Source organism: Leuciscus leuciscus (assembly GCF_965113295.1).
Source record: "Leuciscus leuciscus genome assembly, chromosome: 24".
In the NCBI taxonomy this organism is placed as follows: Eukaryota; Metazoa; Chordata; class Actinopteri; order Cypriniformes; family Leuciscidae; genus Leuciscus; species Leuciscus leuciscus.
Genome location: NC_138723.1, coordinates 20824017 through 20850318, shown reverse-complemented (window position 1 = coordinate 20850318; position 26302 = coordinate 20824017). Strand labels below are relative to the sequence as shown.

The following is a 26302-nucleotide window of genomic DNA, read 5'->3' as shown; positions in this document are numbered from 1 at the left end:
TACGTCATCAGCGCATTTCACGTACGCTGTGCAGACCGAGCAAGAATGGCAGGCAAATAGTTGTTTACGTTTGTTATTGTAGTACTGTTACTCACTGTAAGTACTTTAAAGCTGCATTATGCAGCTTTGCCGATTTCTTCGCTGTTTTCTCGCTTTTTGCTTGTGGATTTCTGTATAGAGCTCCCCCTACAGCTTCGGAATAGATATTTGACAACACTGTCGTCAAAACTTGTTGGCTCGTCCCATCTTCTCCCGCTGGTCATGTGCATTTGTTTTCAAAGAACCCGGCGAACGCACGGAGCCATGTCCACTGAGGTATGTATAATATACAGAAGGCTAGCATATACATGTTTAGATAGTATATGTGTGCAGTGCCGTAAAGCAGTTTGTTACATCGCGAGACCTGATATCACGCGATACTTCCTGATGCTGCGGCCGGCGGCCCGCAAGGGTGGTTTTTCGTCTCACAGGCGCTCGAGGGGTGCGAGAAGACCACCATCCAACCCGAAAACAGTCATATAACCATTCCAATGACTCCGAAGCTGTTCGGTTAAGACTCATGATGTAATCCAATAACGTTGTCTCTCTTTTGGTCTGTTCGCGTGTTTAGGAGGAGGCATGGCTTTGGACGGCGATTTGCAGGAAGGGTGGGTTCATATGCTTTCAATGCTAGCATGCTAAAGTTAGCATTTCCCAGATCACCTATTACACCTTTAAATGCCAAGGTCTTTCTTATGATGGTGATCTCCGGTGGCCTGTTGCATGAAGCTGAACAAACTCTTGAGTTTCAGAGTAGGTTTAGAGATAGACAAAACCATACCAATCAAACCTGGTTTAGATCAGGTTCATCAGGCTCACAACGCTCAATATAAACGTCCTCTGTCAACTTGGGTTTGATCAGAGTTTGTGATTAACTCTGAAGACCAGAGTTTGCTCAAACTAATCTCAAATGTTCCTGGGTAACAACTGATACCGGCTTCGTGCAACTGGCCTCAGTTCTGCTTTTGTTAAAAATGGCATGACTGTTATCAGAAACACTGAAATGTGAAACCAAATGTGAAGTCCCTATCACATGAGGGAGGTTGTTAGAGCTTGTCACACCTGTCTGAGGTTTATTTTACTGGAAATGGTTGTTATGACACCAATTTCTTTGGCAGTTACACAGTCACTTGTGACACTCTTATTGCCTGAGGCAAAGTCTTAAAGGACCACTGTTATGGACTACAGATAACCTCGTTCACACCCTTGAACACCATTCATTTGTTTTCTGGCAGAAGACATTTTTTTTGTTCAGTGTGATATGATTTATCATATTCAGAATGAAGTCATGCTTGATGTTTCGGTTTCATTTTTTTTAGCTGTTTGAAACAGCTGCAAAGTGAAAACTGCCTAATAAGGGAAAGTTGATCGTACGCTAGCTTGTTTGTTCCTGTGCTAATTAAATAGCCAGTTAACCTACTAAAATTTACCATTCAACCACTACGTTTCATAGTATGGGACAAACTAACCCTGGATATTCCTCAGTGTTTTGTTGTCTGAAACAAGACAGAAATGGGGGGAAAACTGAACAAAGTGTGGTGTTGTTCCTGTAGCTTCAATAATCCTGTGGGGCATCCCATGACTTAGATTTAGTATTTAATGCCTCACGGTCGGCACTGGAAATTCTTTGTGGCTGGTTGTGATGAAAGCTGGTCAGGTGAAGACTTTAGTGAGCTGAACTCTAAGATTAAGTGTTTCATTGAAACGGCTGTGGCCCTGTGCCTTAAATCTGGCCCTTGTGAATGGTAACTGGACTTTCTCTCCATCTCATTTTGTGTAGATTAGGATCACAAGGTTGACGTATCTGTTATTTATTCATGACCGTAGTTTTTTTTTCTTTTTTTTTGTAGTAGAGGTAGGCTATTTAATTATTGTGCTGACAGCACTCTGTACTTTACACAAGGGTTTTTAATGCCACCGAATCGCAATTATGATGATTATCCCTTTCTAAAATATAAAGAATAATGCTGTGTTTTTTCATGTATCTAGTGGTTGACCAATAAATTGCCAATATCTGCCAATGTTTTTCAGCTTATACATTTTTCTGTTTGGCCGATGTTTTGGAATTATAATTTTTATTTTGAAGCGCCAGTGCCTAAGCGTCCAGTTTCCATTCTCTGTCTTCATTAGTTTACCATCTCTGTTTAACAGTTCTGTCTAATAAGTTATTAGATATTATTAGAGCTGTTAAACAAAGAAAGTAAATGGTAAATGAAAAAGTATCCTCATTTCACCCTCAAGTTGTTCCAAACCTGCACAAAAATATATATTTTACCCAGAATGGTACCAAACTTCTACAGTAGTACAAATAGGTTCTGTACTCATAAAACGAGGCATTGAAAAGTTTGTACATCAGGAGTTTATTTAAATAACACTTGCCTGATGGCTCATGCTACCGCTAACCTGGACGTCGAGGTCACTTCCGTTATTTGGGAAAAGCACATAAAAGTCCTGGCAGAAAGCGATGCATAAGGATGTAGTGTAACGACGAATTATTGTTGACAACTTAGTGTTAACTAATAATTGTTGCAAACTGGTACTACCAACAAAATATAAGTACATTCCTGGAAATGGGCGTCATTACACTACATCCTTTTATGTGCTTTTCCCAAATAACGGAAGTGACCTCGACGTCCGGGTTAGCGGTAGCATGAGCCATCAGGCAAGTGTTATTTAAATAAACTCCTGATGTACTTTCCAATGCCTCATTTTATGAGTACAGAACCTATTTGTACTACTGTAGAAATTTGGTACCATTCTGGGCATTATTAGTGGGGTAATTTACGGGATACATCCTTGGATCCATTAGCGCCTTGCACAAAGCCATTCAGCTGATATCTCTAAATAAGCTCTAACTTTAATAATGTTCGACCAAGGGAAAAAAAGCTTCTGGGGGGGCGGTGTTTGGCTCGAGGTCATGGTGCAAAGAAGGACCCTAGGTTGATTGTACTCCGAACCATCCCTTTAAAACTCATCTTTGATCACCAAAATGACATATTTAAAAGTTTGTTCCTTGGAAAAAATATTCTTCATGCCTTAAAATAGTTTGAATGTAACTCTACACCAGTGTCTCATTTAGTATACGTGGTTCTATGAATATGCAAATTAGCCCCTCCTCCACTCACTCGCACCAGCTCAGAGATCCACTCGTTGATGATCATTGACGTGATTGGTTACAAGGTAGTTTGTGACATCAGAAACACCAGCGATTTCAAACTGCGTTTTTGAGTCTGTCGTTGGTTCACTGCAGTTTTAAGGAGAAAATACTCAGCAATGGTGTTGACTTATGAATTTGTACATGGTTTATCTTAAAGCACATTAAAAGCACCACATAGACATATAAACAACATTAAAAGCTTGATTTACACCACAGGGGTACTGTAAGAATTAGTGGACTAGTTGTTCAGGCAACATCCCTTCTGTGATCATATCATAGGCCTTTCTTGTTATCTTCTTTTTAACCAAAACTCTTATATGGTAAACCTTTCCATGCCGACTCCTTTTTTCCCCCTTGGCTCCTTCAAAGCAGTGGATTTGTGCCCAATGTGCAGCAGTGATGCCATGTTTCGGTCAGGGTGGAGGACTTGGATTTAAAGTGACGTGACGTGAGACTCACAATGATGTTTTGTGCCTGTGTGTTGGTCTGTTCCTGTTCACTGTCAGTTGCTTGTGATGGAAAACGGAGAACTGCAAAACATTCAGAATTTAGCGCGTTTAAGATGACATCACCTAGTCATAAAAAATCGTGAGAAATATCTGAGATATGTCATGAGTCATGATGTATTCCCAATTGTATTCGCTTAAATCGCCCTAGTACAAGCATTACTTTGAAAGATTAAATCTTTACTGTTTGATTACATGAAAGTGTGTTCCCGATGAGTACGCATTGATGTACAGCTTATAAAAGTAGTAAAGTATATTTGAAAGGCATCTTTAAAAAAATTTGATTGTCTTTCTTTCTCACTAAATGTCTTTCTCTCTTTGTCCCAACAGAGGCGTTTACGTCACTTGCGGAGCATAGCGGCCCGTAACATTGTGAACAAGAATGGCTCTCCTCTGCTTGACACTTACTTCAGCCTTCACCTCTGCCAGGAAGAACGGATATCACGAGGTGACTGATGCTAGCTGAGCTTGGTGGTACTCTCTGACTGTTTGCTTAATTTAGTACTTAAAGCTGCAGTGCATAATTTCTTTGTCATAAGTGACACCAAACAAAATCGCAGAAAGTGACTGTTTTAAAACATTTTTTCAAACATTCACCCTGTCTTCCATATCAAGGAGATGGCCCCACCCCTAAAGTCACGCTATTGGTTGAGCTGTTGTCGGGCTGATCGGACTGCTCATATAAATAGTACAATGTTTTGATAGCAACTTAGTGTTTACACTTCACACGTTCGGGGACATCAACCCACGATTTGTGTACTTGGTTATTTCTGTGTATTTTGCAGTTGGAAATTAAAAAGCCAACAGTTATGCAAAGTAGCTTTTAACTAATGAGAATTGCAACTCTTTTAAAAAAAATGGCACAATATAGCCTTTCCCTTCCCTTATGGATAGTAATGTAGTAAAAGAGCTGGGCTGGTTGTAGTTTTTGTGGAATAAATTTTTTAGCATTTATTTGAAATAGAAATCTTTTGTAACATTACAAGTGTCTTTACTGTCACATTTGGTCAAATTAATGTGTCCTTGCTGAATAAACACATTAATTTCTTAAAAAAAAAAAAATCTTTAAAAAAACGATTGAATTTTAATGTGTAAGTCACTCTGGATTTAAAAGCTTTTGGATGACTTTAACTTGCTTCTTTTCCTTTTCCAGATTTTTATAAGAGTGAAGTCATCCGAGACTCATTGGTGAGTGCTTTTGTTTTCATTGGTGTGTGGTCATGCGATTTAATGCTTATTTCAAATTTGTGAAATTGTAGACGGCACACAGCATATCAAAGCTTAGTAGCGTGGTGTAGCTTAACATGTTATAGCGTCGCATATCATATGCTCTTCTACTGTAGGATAATAAAAGTGAATGTCTTTTAGTTGATTCACTAATGTCCTTAATAGCCTTATGGGACTGCTGAAAAATTAACAATGGTAGCAATAGCTTTCATAGTTAATTTATTACTGTTAAACCATAATAAATATGGGGTCTTTGAACAGTTTAAGACACTTTCAGAATCTTTCTGTCATATTTATTTAGTCATTTTAACTTATTTATTAATATTTGTGGATGCCTTTGGCAGAAATTTTGGTTACCATAGTACATTTTACTGCGAATTGATTAAAGGATTAATTGGATCTTAAAGATGAGGTATGTAATTATTTTATGCTAAAATACAAACAAAGAACTTTGAAGATTATGGTTTTGTGGTTATAAATAATGTTCCCTCTAATTTGTTTTCTTGCTGAGCTAAACTTTTATCTATTGGGAGGACATTTTTTGCCACCTGAGCAAAAACATTCTTTATACCTGACCTGTACAGCGTACGTAGAAACACAATGGTTTCAACATGCAGTTGTAACTTTTAACTTGAATGTGCCATTTCTATTTTACTTGACCCTTGATGTAACTTATTGGTACTAAATAATATTTTTGAAAACAAGCAGTTAATTAAGAAGTCACTAAATGAAGCACATTTTAGGTTACCTGAGAATTTTTTGTTCTACAGTGCAGTTTACTGTATCGGTCTTTACCAAGAAATTCTATAAAAAATCATTTACAAAATCTTCTGCAGGACAGTTCAATTCTTTAAAATAATATATGAAAATAATTAAGCTGTTACACTGACATGATTTGGTAACCATAAAGTGTTTTTGCACAGTCAATTACTGGCTACAGGCAGCATTAAACCATACAAATTAAATGATTGTTTATTGCTTATGAATTTCCAATATTTTCTTTAGCATGGGGTTTCAAACTTTTTAATAGCAAGGAGCCCTAAACAATACCCTTGTGAGATAAATTCTTTATTAGGCTTATAATATAATAAAATATAGATCTAATATAATATAAAATGAAGTGTTTTAATATATCAGATTCAGCACATGTGCAGCTTAGACGGAATATTGGTTACAAACAATCTGTCCGACAACAGCAGCAGTGGCTCAACCAATGTTGCGAGTTTGGGGGCGGAACGATCTGTTTGACCAATCAATGCCAGATGGGGAGGTAAATGGGGAAACCTGTTTGAAAATAGTCCTTTTTTGGTGCTGGTAGTGCAGAAATTACACACTTCACCTATTCATTTTATTGCAGGTGCCATCATATTTAGTCATAATAAGAGTTGTAATCATGCTAAAAGAAGACTGACCTAGAGCAGACCTGGCAGTGTATGAAAAAAGGCAATGTCCTCAAAACCAAAAGATTCAGGACTTCATCTTTACACATGTTGCAAATCTACACAAAAGGCATTGCTACAGCTCCCAGCAGCACTGCGTCATTTACTGATATAAAACAGGTTTGCTAAATGGACTTTTTTTGGGGGTCACACCGGCAACCTTTTACTTTTGAAACAATTCCTTATTTTAGTTCGCCAAGAAGGCCTCCGAGCCACTAGAACGGATGTGGCTTCCTTCATTGACGACTAGAAAGCGGTTTAATGACTGTGTGGTCACTCTGTCCGAGCCTGTAATTCTGTTGAAAAACATTGATGCATGGCAACTGCTAAAATGAGAAGAGAATAATAACACAACACCCAAAAGCAGATGATGGTCAGTAATGTGATTTATACAGACGATTAAAGGCTCTGTTCTTTTCCGTTACTCTGACTGTAATGGACGTTTTGATGATAATAGTGATGATATGAAATATTGTAGGCTATGACTAATGTATTTATTAGTGTTTTCACATGAGATGACACCCTCAAAGACAAGTTTGAAGCTGGAGGGCTGTTCTTGTGTTATTCTGGGTGTGCTTTTCTCTCCAGTAGGCAGAGCTGTATTGAATGCAGTTGTTTATTATTAAATTTACAAAACGATGATCATATAAGTGGAATATAATGGAGAGTGGTCTGTAATTTTGTTTATTTTCTCTGCTTGTTCTCAATGTCATATCTTTGACCGTGATTAATTGATTCAGAGCTCTGATTCACAGCGTCATCATCACTCAAAATGTGAAGTGTCCATGCGGAACTTTTTATGCATTGAAACGTTTTAGAAAACATATGTAGTTAAATATTGCTTTTTTTTACTATATATTGCCATATTGATTCATTTTTTATTATTTAGTCTAAAAGTATTTCTCTCTCTCTCTCTCTCTCTCTCTCTCTCTCTCTCTCTCTCTCTCTCTCTCTCTCTCTATATATATATATATATATATATGGTACTTATTTATACAAAGTCTATATACAGAGTACACGTACACGTACACGTACACGTACACGTACACACACACACACACACACACACACACACACACACACACACACACACACACACACACACACACACACACACACACACACACACACACACACACACACACACACACACACACACACACACACACACACACACACACACACAGACAAAGCTTAAGCCTATTCCCAGACTAAAATACATGTTGAGCTGCTTTACCTGAAAATAACTTGCAATGACAAATCTTAAAAAATGTCAGTGCCATTGTTTTGTCTCATGATGCACACCAGTAATGTTTTTGTGTGGAAGGCATTTTTTGATAAAAGCTGCTTAAATATCCTAATTTAACTGGCCTAGTCCTTGCTTAAGCTACAGTAAGCCCTGTCTGTGAAACAGAGCCATCTTTTGTGAATTAATGAATATCATCCATCCATATACAGTACAGGCCAAAAGTTTGGAAACATTACTATTTTTTATGTTTTTGAAAGAAGTTTCTTCTGCTCATCAAGCCTGCATTTATTTGATAGAAAATACAGATTTTTAAAAAATATTGTGATATATTATTACAATTTAAAATAATTGGTTTTCAATTTATTATACTTTAAATTATCATTTATTTCTGTGATGCAAAGCTGAATTTTCAGGATCATTACTCCAGTCTTCAGTGTCACATGTGACATCCAGTCTATCACATGATCCTTTAGAAATCATTCTAATATGATGATTCATTATCAAAGTTGGAAACAGTTCTTTCAAAAACATTAAAAATAGTAATGTTTCCAAACTTTTGGACTGTACTGGATATGAATATATATGTGTGTGTGTGATATGTATATGTGTATTCAAACATGCTAAAAATCTTACAGATTCTGCAAAGACTATTTTAATGAGCCCAAATGTAACTGGTACTGTTTTGTCAGACACACAAAATCTTTTCTTCTTTAACCTCTAACCTTCTTGCCCCTCTCTGCCTCCTTTTTTGTTTCTTCATTTCCCTTCCTTTCTGGCCTTCCTGTATGTCCTTCCTGTCTTTCATGTGATCATGCCTTCATTTCGGCCCCTCTGGTGGTCGTGTTGATGGCTGTTTTCAGTGTTTTGTATTTATTTCTGCTGACCTAGTCACTGCGATGGCAGTTTTGTCAGCTGCACGTCCTCTTGGGGAAAGACCCTCTTTAGCCTCCAGACTGTATGACGGGACAGTTTTGCAAATCTGTTTCTGCTGTTAGTCTTTGAAAGCTTGGCGTGCTGCGTCGTTGACTGTGCTGATAGGCCACACTTATGCATTATTAATAAAATCGACATGTCTAACAGCCTTAATTGCTGGTCTATTGGATCATATATTGGCTGCATTTTTGGCTGTATTAGTTTATTTATGCCTAGGCAAGATCTGCTAGCAGAGATGTTACTCACAAAGTACCCTTCAGGGTCGAAAATGAACACGGCCATCCGCACGCACACACGCACGCACTTTATTTACATTACTCAAAGGTAACACTACATTACAACGTGAGGTACACAAAGCTTCGCTCTTGCGAAAACTCTGCAATGAATCTTTTATTGACATCTTTGTTGGTTATAATGGAAGGATTCGCGTTTTGAGCAGTGTTGAGCAGATTCTGTCTAATTAAACATATCTGACTGGCCATTGCCTTCACACGCTTAACAGATATGTCTGTGATTGGCTACAATTTTTTTTTATTGTATACTAATTTTTTGCTTGTATATTTTTCAGAACCCGACATGGCGGAGCTTAGATTTTGCCATGCTGCCGGACCTCTTGGACATGTCTGTGTCGTGTTTTGTGGTGAGAATATGGGGTGGGAGGGAAGAACAATACCAACTGCTTATTGAGTGGAAGGTCAACCTAGATGGGCTCAGATACACAGGACAACAGGTGAGTAGTCAAATATATATATATATTCAAACTTGCCTTTCTTGCTTTCCTTTTAGTTACCATCCATTTATCTAACCATCTAGTTTCCTGAAGTGTTTTGTTCTAAGATTTTATTAAACTTTTATGAGGGATTTTTTTTAAAAAGTGCCCCTATTATGCTATTTTAAAGTTTCCTAATGTTGTTTTGGAGTGTCCTACAACAGGTTTACATGCATCAAAGGTCAAAAAACTGTTTCATTTTCTCATAATATACATTTGCAGATCACCACATTTTCAATGATTCTCTAACGACTCCTCAGATGAATCAGTCTCTCTAAATCCCTCCTTTCCGTGAGCTACTCTGCTCTGATTGGCCAGACAGCTCAGTCTGTTGTGATTGGTCTGCCGTGTGCAGCGCGCGTGTCAGAAACCAAAATGCCCATTGCCATAACAACGTTAGCTCTGCTTGTCCTGAGGCTTCCTACACCGTAAACTAAAGACCGTAACGAACAATGACGTCGATTTTTACCATATCAATCCTAGCGCGAGTCCGATGATGAAACACTGGAAGAACTAGTTATTCAACCCGAACCTCCATTGCAAGGTCAACTCGAGCAGGACGTTTCTCAGGGATACACTACTCAGTTTGAGGCACATTATGAGATGTTGCAACTGTTGCAATTCCTCACCATCAGCATTAACAAGTGCATGTCCATCAACAAACCGATTATTTTACTTGTACTTATTTATTTACCAAGTATTTTTCTAATTTATTGCGGTGAACATATGGAAACTGTATCAATAACAGTGCATACATTAGTGAAACAAATCTTGCTCCATGCTTAATGTTTCCTGACAGACAATCTGCATTAATAAACACAGCTATAGGTAATAGTGGCCCACAACTGATTAGCAGAAGTATTTCAGTAAGACAGTGATAACGTGAGTTAACCAGTTAGCAGGAGACCAACACAATATAAAACTCAAAACTAAGTATTTTGAACACCATCTTTCAAGAGCAAGCGGTTTGCGAATCCTGCATTGAACTCTGAGATTTGAGAAGCAGTCGTCAGTAAAATAAAGGGATCACAGCAAAAGTTTAGGATTATACTGCTGTGATATCGTGGTAAAGATTAATTTTAACTACTGATTCTTCACATGCTCGTCCTTGGGCAGTGAAAAAAAAACTGGCTTTACCTTCACATTGTAGAGCAACAGCGTCTTCTCCACATGATGCTATCCGGTATCCACAGGGATCAGCTGCAGTGTTTGAGGGTTCAAGTTTTCCCTGGTGTCTGCGCACGCAATAAGTGGGCGGGCAATATGCTAATATTTCGTCTTGACGTCACAACGAAACGGCTTATGACTCGTTTGAAAAACAATTCATTTCATTGACTCAAGAGTCGACTCTTACTTTTGAAAGACAATAACTTTATATACGGTGCACTTTTAGATTTATTTTATAAGATCATTTTCAGAAATCCATAATAGGGGCACTTTTAAATATGTTTCGAATTCTTGAGTAACATTCCAAGTACAATATGTATATAATCACTTTTGTATTAAGTTTATGTTGAGTAATTGTAGTAGCAATAATAATTATAATATTTATTATTATATTTCACTGTAAAAAAATTTGCAGTAGAAAAACTGGTATTTTCTGGAAAAGTTGTTTTCTGCAGAAAAGTTTACGGACATATTTTCTTAAACCCTAAAACACAACGCAATGCATAATTCAAAATATGGGTAAAAAACCTGTGAAAAATCATTATGGAAAATTCCTTCATATAAGGCTGTACATTGAGTCCTATTTTTACGAATTATAATTATTATATACACATTTTATATATAATTAAATTAATATTAATATATTAATATATATATATTATGTAAATTCTGCTTCAGGTTCACATCACATCCCAAAAATCCTTTAACATTTCTCTTTTCTCTCCTTCTCAATTTTTTTCAGATTCGCTCCAGAAATCCAAATGAGATCATCTTTGGACTGAACGATGGCTACTATGCAGCTGAGTTTGATCAGAAGGTATTGTTCAAACTCTCGGAATGGGTTCCAAAATAAATTCCAGGCTATCTTCAAACCTTGTCATCTATCAGAGCTCGAATTCACTTATATCTCTTGGGTTTTTCAACCTGTAGAATCTTTCATATGGTAAGAAGACACTCTTTGTGAAGCTCATGGACTGTTTTCTTTCCCACAGGAGAATTCTGACAAGAAGAAGAACAGTTTGCTCCAGGTGGACCAGAGCTCTGTCAGAAACTCCTACAGTGTTTTCTCTTTACTGAGGTGAGAGAAGACTCAATGGAACATATCATGGAAAAAAGGCCTTTTTACCTTTATTTTACTTTAACATTCACAATTCAATGCAATCAAATACTAAAATCCTACAAAAGTGTAGAGTATGGCCATTTCGAATGTCCAATTGCCATATATAATAAAAATGAAGATCTCTTTTGATTAATAATACATCTGCAGTACTTTGACTGTATTGACACATCGCTGACTATTGGGAAAAGAATTGGAATTTCATTCCTACAGGACTAGCATTTGCTCTTAACATAATGTTCAGCTCCAATTGTAAAGTTCCTCAGTTACTTTCCAGAATTGTATTATCTTCCCTTTTGAGACCCAGAAGCAGTTCCCATCATCAAAAAAAGTTCCTTTCCTTGTCCGCCAGATAGCGCTCTGTGTTTTTTTTCTCTTTCAAATTGGACCCCTGCTGCAGGGTGGCGTCTCGTTCTTCAGCCAAAGATGACTGATGTTTTTGCAGTCTTGGATAACCGTAATCCTTGGATAAAAGAACTGATGGATGAGGAGAGCAGGAAATTAAGGAAGAAAAATTAGTCCACCTTGTCATGGTATTGGCAGACCTCTCCAAACCCATTGAAGCTGAATGTTGGCTCAATGTTCTGCTGTAGCTTCATTGCAGCACTAGATGGCAACAGCTCTCTGCTAATACCAATATGTTTTGTAATGTAACACAACCTGAGAGAAAGGAGGCACTTTGGAGAGTGTTAAATAACTGACACACTTCCCATATTCAGATTTATCGGTGTGAACACATCTGCACTATTACAACATCAAATTACATTCATTAGTTTTCCCGAACCTTCATTCATACGCACCTCAATGGCCATGTGCATATTTTGTTGTGTGGAATGTAGGGCAGTTCCTCAGAGCTGTGCTGTACTGGGGTGAGATAGAGTTAGCTGGAAGCTGCTGCTCACTACGTGCGATGGTGTTTGTGAGTCTCTTGGTAGTCTTGATTATGAGTCTGTGCAATATCTTGGCTTCGGCCTGAGGTGGGCCCATGTCTTGGCCGAAATTCCGAAATCTTATGCATAGGCCGCATATTTGTATACACACACCGACTGACAGAAACATGCATGGGATACATTATTCTAGCTTTTTACTAATTCTTATGGACTTCTTTCTTTTTTTGTTTTTTGAGGATATTTGTGTGGAAAATGAACAATGGCAGAAAAAAAATAATGCTTCGTTCCAAGGGATGGGAATTACAAATTGAACAGTTCCTCTTAACAATTCCAGTACCTTAACAATTCTTTTAGTACTTTAAAGAGATAGATAGATAGATAGATAGATAGATAGATAGATAGATAGATAGATAGATAGATAGATAGATTGATTGATTGATTGATAGATAAATAGATTCTCGAAAAGGGTGTTTACAAAGGCTTTTTAATGACTTTACAGTCTTTTTAGAGGCAGCATAAATGCAATCCAGTCGTTGGCCTTAAATATATATCAAACAACAATACTAAACAAATAAAAAATGGTAAAATTTCATTCATTTATTTTATAAAATACCACTGACAAACTGCACAATGTGGTAAAAGAACAGATTCATTAAGTCATTCATTTGGAAGTCGGACTACACTGGCTTGTGTCTTATTAAAAAGAACCAGTTCATAAGAGTCATCTTTCTATAATTGGACTAAACTTTGTCTGTTTTGTAATTTGATTAATTGTAAAATTCAGTTATAATTGGATTTGCATTTGTTTTGCCGTCGATATTCTGTTTGTTTGTAAGTTAGACGGACCGAAATAAAGAGAGAAGAAATGGTTGGTGTGTAAAGTCTGTATAGCTCTTGGCAAAAACTCCTTGTGTTCCGGGTTGAATGGGCGGATGGCGGCTGTTGTTATCAGCACTGAGGAAACATTTGATTTGATTGACAGTGCTGTGTTGTCAGCGATTAACTCACCCTGGCGATCTTTAAGTAGGAATAATTCAGAGAGGAAAAGAGTAAAAACAAGAAATCAGAGTAGTTAGTCTTCTAATAAAATGAATCATTAATCTGAAGAGAAATGTTTCCTCTGCATGTGCGATTTATGCTACTCTAGGGTGGGCAGCCCGTCTGTCATGCTATAACGGGCCACTCGTGGGAAAAAGAGTGTGATTCGGTGATCTAAATCAGTCTCAGTTGTCAGGAGTTGTTGTAAGGGGTGTTTTCTTTTGCATTTGTTTTATGATTGTGTGTTAGTGGGCCAAAAGTAGCTTTTTGTCTTTGGAAAAGGTGTTTGCTGTTTCTCCTGGTTCTTTGGTTCTTGGTTCCTTCCCGTATTTTCTTATACAGGAAATGTTCTCAGCGAGGAAAAAAGGAAGCCAAAGGAAATTCCTGCTTGCGTATGAATTCAACTTTTTATCTCCCATCACCCCTCTCAGCTGGTTCACACTGGGAATAATCAACACTTGCTTTCGAAATCCTTTTTCAGTGCAAAGAACTGTCATAACTAGACTAGTATTCTTCGTAGCATGACTAAATCTAGTTTATATTTTTAAATATTTAATATTTCACCCAAGAATCATAGTGTATTTTTTTTTCTGTGGAATATTTTGGGAGAGCTATTCCTTTAAGATTCACTCGCAAGAATTTTAAAGCATTTCCCCTTCTTTTTAAAGATCGATTCGCCTCACTCTCCCATCAATAAAGTAGCAAGTGAAAAACAGTGGCGGCGTTGTACGGCAAAGTTCAGGGAGTAGAGTGTGACCCGGTGGTTGCTGCGGCGATAAGCCTTTCCTGCTTTTAGCGCCTTTCAACAGGTCGACGGGTCGTACGCTCCCCCGCCGAAGGGCATAGTTCTGGACCGGATTATCGGGTACGGCTTTAACAGCTGGGTTCATGCTAGCCCCTCAAAACCCTAAAGCAACAACCTTCAGGACCGGTAATGCCTGCCATGCCTTACGGAAAAACAAACTCACCCTTAATCTCTGCATCACCCGGCTGAAAATGGATGCTGGTGTTTTGGTCTCTCAGGGCTTTGTGGGAGGCTGTGGTAATAATAGTGTAGAGAAGGCATGAGGGGATATTGGAGCCCTGCTTATAGAGAAGCTTTAATAAAGGGATAAAGTGCATCATCATCTCCCCATCACCTTCTACAAGCCCTGCCTTATTGCCTACACACTGATCAAAAGTTTGGGGTCAGTAAATAAATGAATACTTTTATTCAGCAAGGACACGTGCAATTTATCAAAAGTGAGGGTAGTCAAGACATTTATAATGACACAATGAATTCTATTTCAAATAAGCAGATGTAAACTTTCTATTTGTCAAAGAATCCTGAATAAAATCATGGTTTCCACAAAAATAATAATAGTAATATTATATATCATATATTTATAATTAATTAATTAATAGTAATTAATATAACTATTTTCAACATTGATGATAAATGTTTCTTGAGCACTAAATCAGTAGCCTATATTAGAATGATTTCTGAAGGATCATGTGAACTTGTACAAATAGATTTTATTGAAATCAACTTTAGGAACGTCTCCCTTATCTGACACACTCACTTCAGTTCATGGAGCTCTTTCCCAATGAGCTGATGATCTGAATCAGGTGTGTTAAATAAAGAAGACACCTCCCTTTCTGTCTTTCATTTTTGACCTTCAGTCTAAAGCGTCATGTTTAAAGGTGCAGTATGCAATATTGACAGCTAGAGGTTGAAATAATGACTGCAGTCCAAATAAAAAAAACTGGAGAGAGTTCTACCCTGGGGTGTCGAAATACTATCGGTTAAATTGGCAGCGTGTGGTATCGCACAGACCCATACAAAAACACACTCCGACACGGAACGCACATTTCAAAGTAGAATAACTAGTTGTCGCATTGTTTTTCGGAGTAACAAGTATTTGAACTTAGAATATTTTCTAAATCTCTGCAAGCATATTATGGTATTTTTATGCTTTAGTTCGTTCAAAATAATTATATACGTCACTTTTAATCTGGGTTCACGTTGACTGCTTTTATTTAGGGTTCCACATGTGATTACTTCTTTGGCATGCGCTGTAGAGTCGAATGTGCGCTTAATGTGTTTCACCGTCTGTTTGGTTGGATGACTATAATGTTTTGATACAAATTTATGTTAGTCTCATCACGAAGCACAGTCCCAAAGCTGTTATAATCTAACTCGCTACGGATTGCAGCACTACAGAAGACTGCTGAATGTACTGAGAGACACTGATGTAAGGGTCAGCCGAACTTGAATTCCTGCTCGCCGTGAGCTGGAGGGCCTGATCGTTTTCAGGCCTGAAAACAGCAGATCTGCAGCTTACATGATCTAAGCTGCAGATCTAACTCATACAGCTGGATTTGTCAGAAAGAAGTTTTCCTTTTGAAAAGACATTGTTACAGAATGCATGGTTAAATGAAAGCTTTTTGGCTCACACTAAGGAGCTGGCCTTGTTTGTTTGATTAATCACCATGGTAGTGATTCTTCATGGCATGTCATTTTTGAAAACAGGCATTTTCCATGAACAAATATATTTTAAACAGTAACTTTGGTAACTGTGGAAAGGTTGAGCTTGACAAATATAGACATTTGTTTTGTACACTAGCTACTTTTCTCGCTATGTTAATTTTGCATTAAATAATAGGTCATCAAATTAGGAAGAGTACCTAAGTGTTTTTGTTTTTGCTTGAAAGAACATGGATTTGTATTTTTTTATAGTTGTAAAAAAAAGAGAATAATGGACACCAGTTTGTACCCTATTGTTTGTAATCCAGACCTAAATTTAACCATGTGCTGTAGATTTTTTAAATTTAGTCACTTGTTCTTTGTGCGATGAAAGTTTTTTTCGTGTGGCATTTTTTTCAACTCAATTTGGATAGTACAGTAGAGATCCACAAGCTGAACTTGAACTAGGTTGCCCGAAGCGGCCAGAAGTCTTGATTCTGAGCAATAAAAGTGTTTTTTTTACCTTTTTTGTGAAAGATATTTGGACACAGGTTTAAAATATGATGCGAGTTTTTTGTAAGCACGACCCAATATTTCCGATTCCCCCTCACAGGCTGTTTTATCTTAAAAGGACATGATGGGATTTGAAGCTTTAAAAAAAGAGAGTAATGGGCACCAACTTAAATCCTTTTGGTTGTAATCCCGAAGTGCCAACAAGCAAAATGCAATAATTCACACCCACAGATGGAACCTGATGGAGTTTTAGGACACCATTAGGTCACTTGATGGAGTTTTTCGGTTCCTTGCCACTGTTGCCTTTGGCTTGCTCAGTTGGGGATATTTTGGGGATATTTTGGGGATATTTTGGGGATATTTAATTTTATCAATCAATAAATTCCACTTGAACAAACCTTGTTGTATTATTTTAATTTAATACTGCGAAGCTGCTTTGATACAATCTGTATTGTGAAAAGCGCTATACAAATAGACTTGACTTGACTTGACTTGACTTGACTTAAATTTACCCCGGTTGAGCCAAGATATCCGTTAAACTGTTTTTGAGCAAAAATGCGCACAGATGATGTCATTGCGAGGTGTCAAAAGGATTGGTCGTCTCTCTGCAAAGACCAGGCAGGAATGTCAGCGCCCAAAATATTTCCATGGTGCACAATCTTATCTGTTCCCTTCAGTACTGGAGACAATGGCGAGTTCTGAGGTGTGTGGAGACGGAGGCGTGTGTTGACATTCTCCTGGTCTGAGCAGCAGGTAGGGGTTCACTGTAGATAGTTGCGTGTTTGTTTTCTTTTCCGTTCAGGCTCACATCCCTTCGAGGTTGTTTGCACTCTAGATTTTTCCGTGTCGTGTCACTTGTTCATTGTGCAATGAAAGTGTTTTTGTTTCTTTTTTTTGTGAAGGATATTTGGACGCAGGTTAACAGATGTGATGTGTTTTCATAAGCATGACCCAGTATGTTTGATTCCTTTGCACAGGCTGCACACATTATCTTTGATTTATGTACTGCGAGTGTAATTATTAGCCTACAGTGAAATCCATATCGATCAGTGACACTTCAGGTATGATCATACCAGTGCAATGAGTGCAATGCGTTTTGGGGAAACAACTTTTTGTGTGTAACATTTAAGCATTAGTTTATACTGGATCTAAGTGTTCTTTTAGGGAAATTACACATGATACGCATGCAGGTCTGTGGCTTTGGCAGTTGTGTGTTGTGTTTGACTGAGTGTGTGTGTGTGTGTGTGTGTGTGTGTGTGACCCATATCTCCAGGAGGGAAAGAGGACGTGAAGGAATTGCAAAGACAACAGAAGACTGGCTGTCACCTGATATAAGGGCATTTATCAGCATTTATCCAAACATAAAAAGAGACAGAAAACATTTTTCATCCCTTCATTTTGTAGATACCAACCAGACAGACTGTATTTCATTTCCTTTCTTTGTCTTTTCCACTCACATTCATACACACATGAAGCGATCCATGGAATGTTCCATTGAAGCAGTTGCTTAAAATTGAAAGGTCAAATGATATGAAGGCCATTCTATGAAACGGGTGATTTTTAAAAGTACATTTTTGTCAATTTTTTTTTTTTTTATCTGATGCATAAATGTTAATAAATTGCATTGAGCTTCTCAAGCTAAATTATTATTAAGTATTAAATAAATATAAAAAATAATTGGTTATAAATAATATACAATTCATATCATTATAAAATGGAATAAAACTGTCATTTGTTAGATAAAATATAAAGGATATATAAATAAAAGAGCATGCTAACTTTTAATCAAAGCTTTTTTAATCAAAATGTGCATATTTGCTAATATAAGCCACACTTTGACAACTAATTGAAATATAAATTATATACAAATATAAAAATACTGAAAAAAATAATAATATAAAAATAGCACTGTTACAGCCAGGAGAAGTTGGTAAAGACAAAGAAAAAGCTAAAAACAAAATTTATGTTTACAAAAATTCTTTAACAAGTCATTATTTACAGTTACCCATCATGAGATGAGGAGACAAATGGGAAAAAATGGCAGTAACTTTTTTTTTTTTTCATGTTTGTGTGTATTTTTCAGTGTTCTTTTCAAGATCTTCATATTTACCAGCGGCAAGCAATGTTAGGATTAGGCAGCAAAATGTAATTGGGTTTGACGTGCTCCAGTCTTTCTTGGCCATTTCAGGATATGACATAAGGTGGCCGTCAAAACCTCTCAGAGCGCATCTTTGTTCTTTTCCTGAAGCATCTGTCTTTGTTTTCATTTCCTGTTTTATTTTCGGCCTGGTTTTACAATGCTGCACTGCTGTGTTGCATACAAACACAAGTCGAGATTTATTTGGTTATCAATGAACGGTAAATACATAAACACACCGAGAGGTAAATGTGGGAGAGAAGGAATGTCAAAACGAAAGAGAGAACAATGTTTACAATAATGTGCCTCTGTTTTTGTTCCAGCGACTCTGGAATGAATTAATTTGTGTTTCAGGTCAAGGAGTTAATGCTTTTCTATGTTTATTTTTTTCTCTTTTAAGTCTTTTTTGTTCTTTTTTTTATGCTTTTCTGCGATAAGTGAAACTAGATTTTTAAATGTTCTTGTCTGTAAAAAAACAAACTGCCGTAATGTTAGGATGATCTGTGTGGTTGCCAGGGTGTTGCTATGCACAACATCTAAGTTGTTCTGACTGGTAGTTAGCGTGTTTATATGCACTTTATAGATATGTTTGGGATGGTGGTCAGAACGTTGCTGTTCGGTTGCCAAGGTGTTCTGAGGGTTAGTTGTGTGTTGCTAGTTCATTGCCGTTGTCACATGGTTGCAAAGGTGTGCTAGTTAGAGCAATGTGCTAACACACAACAATGTGCTGTGTTTGCTTGGGTGATCTAGATGGTTGCCATGGTGTTGCTATGTGGTTGTCTGGTTGCTATGGTTGTCTGAGTGGTAGTTTGTGTGCAGTATATAGGGTGTTTTGAGTGATTGCTATTTGCTAGGTTAAAAAAATCAATAGTTTGATTGCATAGAAAAGTAATTACACACCTTTCCTGAATAAGTGATTAAATGTTTGATTGATTTTCATCTACTAAGTTTAATACTTCCCTAACTCTAAGGCTGCGTCTAAAATCGCATACTCTCTTGAGTAGGTACTTATTGGACTAAAAACTACGTTCTATATAGTATGAATGTAATCTGGACGTACTAACATTGACCATGTTGCCCTTATCACGTGGCCTACGCTTCACTTCAATTCACAAATCCTTTACCGTGGCCTCATGGGATACTAAAGTGTCCATTCTATGCACTTTTCAGAATCTCAGTGGAAGAAGTCTTTCCCTACTCTTTTATGAGCACTGTGAATTCAGACATTCTTCTTTTGTCACATACTGTTTTTCGCCTACTATATAGTAGAGAAAGATGAGATTTCAGATGCAGCCTAAGTGTGAAAAGTAGTAAAAGTGATGCTTGACTTAGCAAACATAACTAGTAATCTATTACTTGGGTCACTGCACCCAGTTTCCCTCCGATGTCAATCTCAGAAATCATTCCCCTAGTACTTTAAAAGGTGATTCGCCAGAAAAAAAGTTGTTGTGATTGAAGTGTTTGTGTTTGTATTCTAGCGTGTGTTTGATGTCTGAGCTGCCTTGCTGGTTGCCGGGTAGCCTCCTGTGCCCTTCTCTGATTGGCTGAGGGAGATAGGTGTTGACGGGCAGACGGGTTGAGGGTTGATAAGAGTGCAGACATGCGTGAAATCCGATTGGGCGATAACTGCCGCTCACCTGGGGGAAATGGCCTATCAGATTTCTTCATCTCAATCACGGTGACGATAAAGCTGTCAAATCAGCTTTGACTTGACTTATCGGCGTGCCATATCACCCTGCATATAACAAGAGAGAGACATGGCTGATAAAAAAAAATAATAATATTTTTCCTGTCGCTGTGTGAACTTGTTACAGGGTAGATTTTAAAGGCCCAGTGATTTATGCCCTGGTCAGCTCATGCAGAGTACTGCTGGGAAAGTGCGAGAGGAAGAAAGGAGAGGCCCCAAATATGAGCGAGAGGGGTGTAATTTTCCAATCTCTAGCTTCAGAAAAAGAGGTATATAGAAGAAAATGTGGATTTATAGAAATGGTAGCTGTGCATTATATAGTTTTGGTGGGCAACCACCGGAAATTATCACCATAGTTGTGTTTCCTGAAACTTTATTCAGTTTTACAGGGGTTTGTTAAAAGTAGATAACTTTTGTATGAGCTTCGCTTGGAGTGGCAGGCCAGCTGTACTAGCAGATGCAGAGTCTAGGACTAGTTTTGGACTAGTATGGTCACGGGAGGGCCGAAACGTAACCCAGATGAATTGCTCAAGGAGTATTAGTCTGCATTGTTTCACTATGCTGATATTGGCACTTAACCTTTGTCAGCAAGCTGTTTGAATTCTCTAATGCTAGTCATAGGGGTATCTTGATGGTCTGGATCAGAAGCTGGCCATCTCTCTGTTCTTTCTTGGACCTCTAATTGGATTGCTGCAATTCGATGATTGCTTATGAATGACGTGTGTGGTAATGAAGTCATCAGTGTGAAAGCTTTGGGAAGAAAGGAGCGGTAGAAAAAACTTAAAGCAGTGTCACAAAGGACTCTGGCCCCCCTTGGATGGATTCAAAAAGGCCCACAGATGGGAAGATACAATGCAAGGTTTCTGTCGGCATGTGGGAGGAAATTCTCTCCCCGTTACGCTCAATGTGGTATGCTCAGTTTTCCCAGGATTTCTCAAAATCTGTTAAAAACAAGGAGGTCCACAGCATTTGGAGAAAACTTATCGGAAACTAAGAAACCCATCAATAGTGACCTATCCTGGGCAGTGAAAGACAAAATGTAGATCTGAAACATGCACTGTAATGTAATTAAATGTTGGCAATGCACACTATTGTTAAAAAGTTTGAGTTTGGTAAGATTTTTTTTTATATTTTTGAAAAAAAGTCTCAAGGCTGTATTTATTTGATCAAAATTACAGTAAAAACAGTAATATTTAGAAAAGCATTACAATATAAATTAGCTGTTTTTATATTATAAAATGTAATTTATTCCTGTGATGGCAAAGCTGAATTTTCTTGGTACTCAAGAAACAATTTTTATTATTGTCAAAGTTGAAAACAGTTGTACTGCTTAAATTGATACATTAACCGTCACTTGATCAATTTAATGCACCCTTGTTGAATAAAAGTATTAATTTCTTTGATTATTTTACCTGCCCTCTTCCTCACTTTGGAGGAGTACAGGTCATGCAGGGTGGGCAGGGGAGCACCAAAAATCCTCTCAGCATTCCGGATTGTACGTTGTAGTCTTCTTATGTCTGATTTGGTAGCTGAACCAAACCAGATAGTTATAGAAGTGCAAAGAACAGACTCTGTGATGGCGGAGTAGAACTGTGTCAGCAGCTCCTGTGTCAGATTGAACTTCCTCAGCTGATGAAGGAATTATAACCTCTGCTGGGCCTTTTTCACAAAGGAGTCAATGTGATTGTCCCACTTCAGGTTCTAAATCATGGTGGCGCTCAGGAACCTGAATGACTCTACAGGTGCTGCTCATGATGGTGAGTGGGGGAAGTGCTGAGGTGTTCCTCCTGAAGTCCACAATCATCTCCACTGTTTTGAGCGTGTTGAGCGTGTTTTGACTGCACCAAGGCAGCCAGCTGCTCAACCTCTTGTCTGTATGCAGACTGATCACTGTCCTGGATGAGGCCGATGACTGTGGTGTCGTCTGCAATCTTCAGGAGCTTGACGAGGGGTCTTTAGAGGTGCAGTTATTCGTGTACGGGGAAAAGGGCAGTGGTGAGAGCATGCGACCCTGAGGAGCGCCAGTGCTGATAGCGAGGGTCCTGGATGTGAGTTTCCCAAGTCTCACTAGCTGCTGTCAGCTGCTTTCCTGTCAGAGAGCTCCACTGACAGATTGGGATGGCACGGAGAGGCATGATGGTATTGAAGGCCGAACTGAAGTCCACAAATAAGATCCTGGCATAGGTCCCAGGTCTATCGAGATGGTGCTGGATATAATGCAGTCTCATGTTGACTGCATCATCCACAGACCTGTTTGCTCTGTATGCAAACTGAAGGAGATCCTGTAGGGTTCGGAAGCCGCGCTCACGGAGCTTAACCAGCCGTTGTCGCGTTTCCCCCGTTTGCGATTGACCGCACGTTTAAATAGCACCACCGATTAAAATGTCCAGCAAAACGTCAGAATAATCAAAAACTGGAAAAATGTTGTCTGGTGTGTTGCCTAATGTCCAGTAGTTGGTATCAGGTAAATACCACATGTAGTTACAACATCTTCCAGCAGGGGCATAACAGGCTAACTTTGACTCCTTTACTGACATCTGAGGCTGTTACATTCAAGAATGCATATTCTTCTATATTTTTACTGCACAACAGCTGTAGTTTGTGTGCTAATTAGCATCCGCCTTGTCTGTTTGTTTTTAATCCCGGCCATGTGCACTTCTGATTGTCCTTGAGGGATGCCAGTGAGAATGTGTTAATCTTACTGTTCAAAAAGAGAGAGAAAGAACCATTAATGGAGGTTGCGCAAGTGTGAAACAAAGTTAATTGTATGCTGTCGCTGAAAGGTTTCGTGGTCGAGCGAATCAGCTGCCTTTCATGAAAAGCTCCCGAGTGGGAATACGCCACTAGTGAGAACAGCAAAAAGTCCATCAATGCTCCCTGGTTTTCATGGTGCAATGTGGGACCTTTTAGGGAGCGAACATTTCGTGCAATGAAAGAATTTTTGTATTAAAATCCATGGATGCACTTAATTCTTAAATTCAGTTAGACAGATTTTTTCCTTCAGGTGAATCAAACATTTCACCATACCACTGCAATTGAACAATGTGTATTAAAACCATTTGGTTTTGTTGTAAAACCAGATGAGTCAGAAAATTAGGCCCATGGTGCAAATAAAAACAGGCAAAATGAGGAGACCCATCTGCGGTGTTATTAATCTCCTAACAAACCTGTTATTTATAAAAGTTTATCTTAACAAGCCCATTGCCTTTGGAAAATAAACAAACAATACAAAAACAACGCCTGACCTCCCTTCAGTTCAGCGGTCCTGTCATGAGGTTTCAGTTTATGTGTTCTCTAATTACCGCAAATATAAATCTGAAATCGGTCACCGTGTGAGATCATCTCCCCCACATGCGGCAATTCTATTTCCATTACATCTGAGAATGGGTGTTTATATGTGTCGCTGTCATCCTTCATTTGATTGACCTAATTCCATCTATTTGAGTCAAGATCCAATCACTGATTGTGTTTTAGTTAGGTTTTACAATACAAATGCTCAAAACTTTTCAAATTAAAGGAATATGAATAAATTCTGTCATCATTTACTCACTCTCATGTCGTTCCAAATCTAAATGACTTTCTTGTGTTTAGCAGATTAATATACTTTAATCATATGAGAGAGCAGCTTGAACATTCTTCAAAAATAATGTGTTTGTATAATTACTGTTTAAAATTTTTTTGTGTGGTTCTTTTGTTAATTTCTTTTGTCAAATTAACTAGTTTGCATATGTTTTGTGGGTCCTATTTTTAATAACCGAGTATATTTAACTACACATTGTCATATTAAAAACTAGTTGAAATCAGTGTAATTCTGATTTGCTTGACTGCTTCATCAAAAAGAATCATAAGAGTCGTTCGCTGGTCACACTATATGCTTGTTATTGAGAGCAGATGTGAAATGAACACTGTGTCTTTTTTGACTTGGTAGTATTTTTGTTAGGTTCACAGCTCTGATCAAACATATTTTTATCCGTGGTGCAGGAAACTCAGTTATTACAAAGTTTTGTGTGCATTTAATGTCATTAAATAATTCGGTTCAAGTACTTGATGGCTTCTTCTTCACATTCTCAACCCTAACAGTGATGCATCCTGTGTGTGTTTCCTCCACAGGCTTCACACAGCCCAGAGAGCCATTAAGCAGACTCAGGTGACGGTTCAGAAGATCGGAAAGGAAATTGAAGAGAAACTGAGGACAACAGCGTCCTGCACAGAAAAGGTGAGACCCAACAAATCAAACCAGTGGCATTTCTTGGGTTGTCTAGGTCTGCTTGTGTGCTCCTATTCATTCAGGATTATTTTTATATTCTGTATACTTTCTATGTTCTCTAACTTCATAAATCCTATCCGGCCTGTTGGGTTTTCTTTTCCATTCCACCTGGTACATAGTACTGATGGTAAGACTCTGTTAAGCACCTCTGCAAGTATAAAAGGCTAAATTTACAGTTGCTGTATGCTTGACAGAATTTTATAGCATATTGTCAAACTCAATTTAAAATTCAATACTTCACTCTGTAGTGGGGATATTGTCTTTCCAGGCTCACAGAATTACTCTTTCATGAGAGATGGCAGTATAAACCAGCTTTTGATAAGCTATCTAGCAGTGTATCAGACAAGCATTTCATTTTAGTGACTGTCCTAAAGAAAGCACAATTGGGAAACATTAAAAACTAAATGTACATAAAAGTACTATTTAGTCTCAATTGTAATATAATTCTCAAATGTGCCCCCAGTATTATATTTTGTCAATTAAAAACAAAGCTTCAAGCATGAATAAATGAATAGGAGTCTGTTAGAACAAGCTTTGGAAACACTTCAGTTTACATTTTTCGTTTACATCTGCATTAGTCAACAGGAACTTAAAGCTGCAGTCCGTAACTCTTTTGGGTTAAAAATTATCCAAAATAATTTGAGCAAGTACATAACCAGCCAGTGTTCAAAACTATCTGCTTGCCTTAGCTCGATTCAAAACGGTAAGCTTGTAAAAATGCTTTTATTTCCAGTGGTACTGGTGGATTTCCACGGGAAATTCGAGCATGTCTTTGCGTCATTACGTCACATCTGTACACATAAAGAAGGAGTCTCGGCTAGTAGGCTATGTTGCGTGTGAGGATGTTGGAGGTGGAGATTTATAGCCTTTTCTCACAGCACTTGATATAATTAAACATCAATTTGATGGCGGATCCTGAAAGGTTCAAACGACAATCACCAGTGACAACTGGAGATTCACCCGTTGTAAAATACAAAAGACTTCGGACTTCGGAGTGGCTGCAGAAAAAAAGAGACTGCACCCGGGCCTATGCGAAGACCAGGATAAGAAGGGATTTTTTTCCCCTTAGATGGTTAGAACAAAAGTGTTTACTTGTTCAGATTACATTTTCCAGTAAAAATTCATATGTTGGTCATACTTCCAAAAAGTAGAATCTGTGATTGCGAATGACAGTCTCCACACCGGCGCGGTGACTGACAGCCGTACATTCTTCTCAAAACATTGGATTCATCCGCGCTGTGCCGTACCGAGGCACAACCCACGCAAAGTTGATATTTCCGCAAATAACTGCAATTGCAGATTTCGAACAGAGATGGCGACAAAGAGGAAAAACTACGGACTGCAACTTTAAAATGAGCAATTCTGTAGAATTTATTATTCTTAGTTAATGTTAAACTCAACAATTACTACCACATTCTTACGAACTGAACATGTTCCATCATTCTGAATTAAGTAGAAAGATAAGTAGATCAATCATTTACTTTCAAAAAAAAAAAAAAAAAAAAAAAGTAGTAGTTTTACCATAGCAACTACTAATGCTTTATTATTTGCTGATTAGTTCAAGCAGTTGCGGTGTTATTTTTACAGGTGAGAATGAGAGTTAAGTATGCTGGTGCTAGTACCCTCAGTTTCAGACAGGAAGTCAGGGTACCCAGTCACTCAACACAAACAGCAGCAGTGTGGTAAATGGCCTCAGAGTTGTGTATCTTGTGTTACACAGA

At 38.0% G+C, this 26302-nt stretch overlaps 1 protein-coding gene across 1 annotated transcript in view; it reads left to right on the top strand.

Moving 5' to 3' along the window:
- The window catches only part of uvrag (UV radiation resistance associated gene), a 114371-nt gene that overhangs the window by 2653 nt on the left and 85416 nt on the right, over positions 1–26302 (top strand). The window contains exons 2-7 of the mRNA XM_082158260.1: positions 4033–4150; positions 4856–4890; positions 9119–9280; positions 11229–11303; positions 11479–11564; positions 24425–24530. Of these exons, the coding sequence (XP_082014386.1) occupies positions 4033–4150; positions 4856–4890; positions 9119–9280; positions 11229–11303; positions 11479–11564; positions 24425–24530 (582 nt within the window). The remainder of the gene's footprint in view (positions 1–4032; positions 4151–4855; positions 4891–9118; positions 9281–11228; positions 11304–11478; positions 11565–24424; positions 24531–26302) is intronic.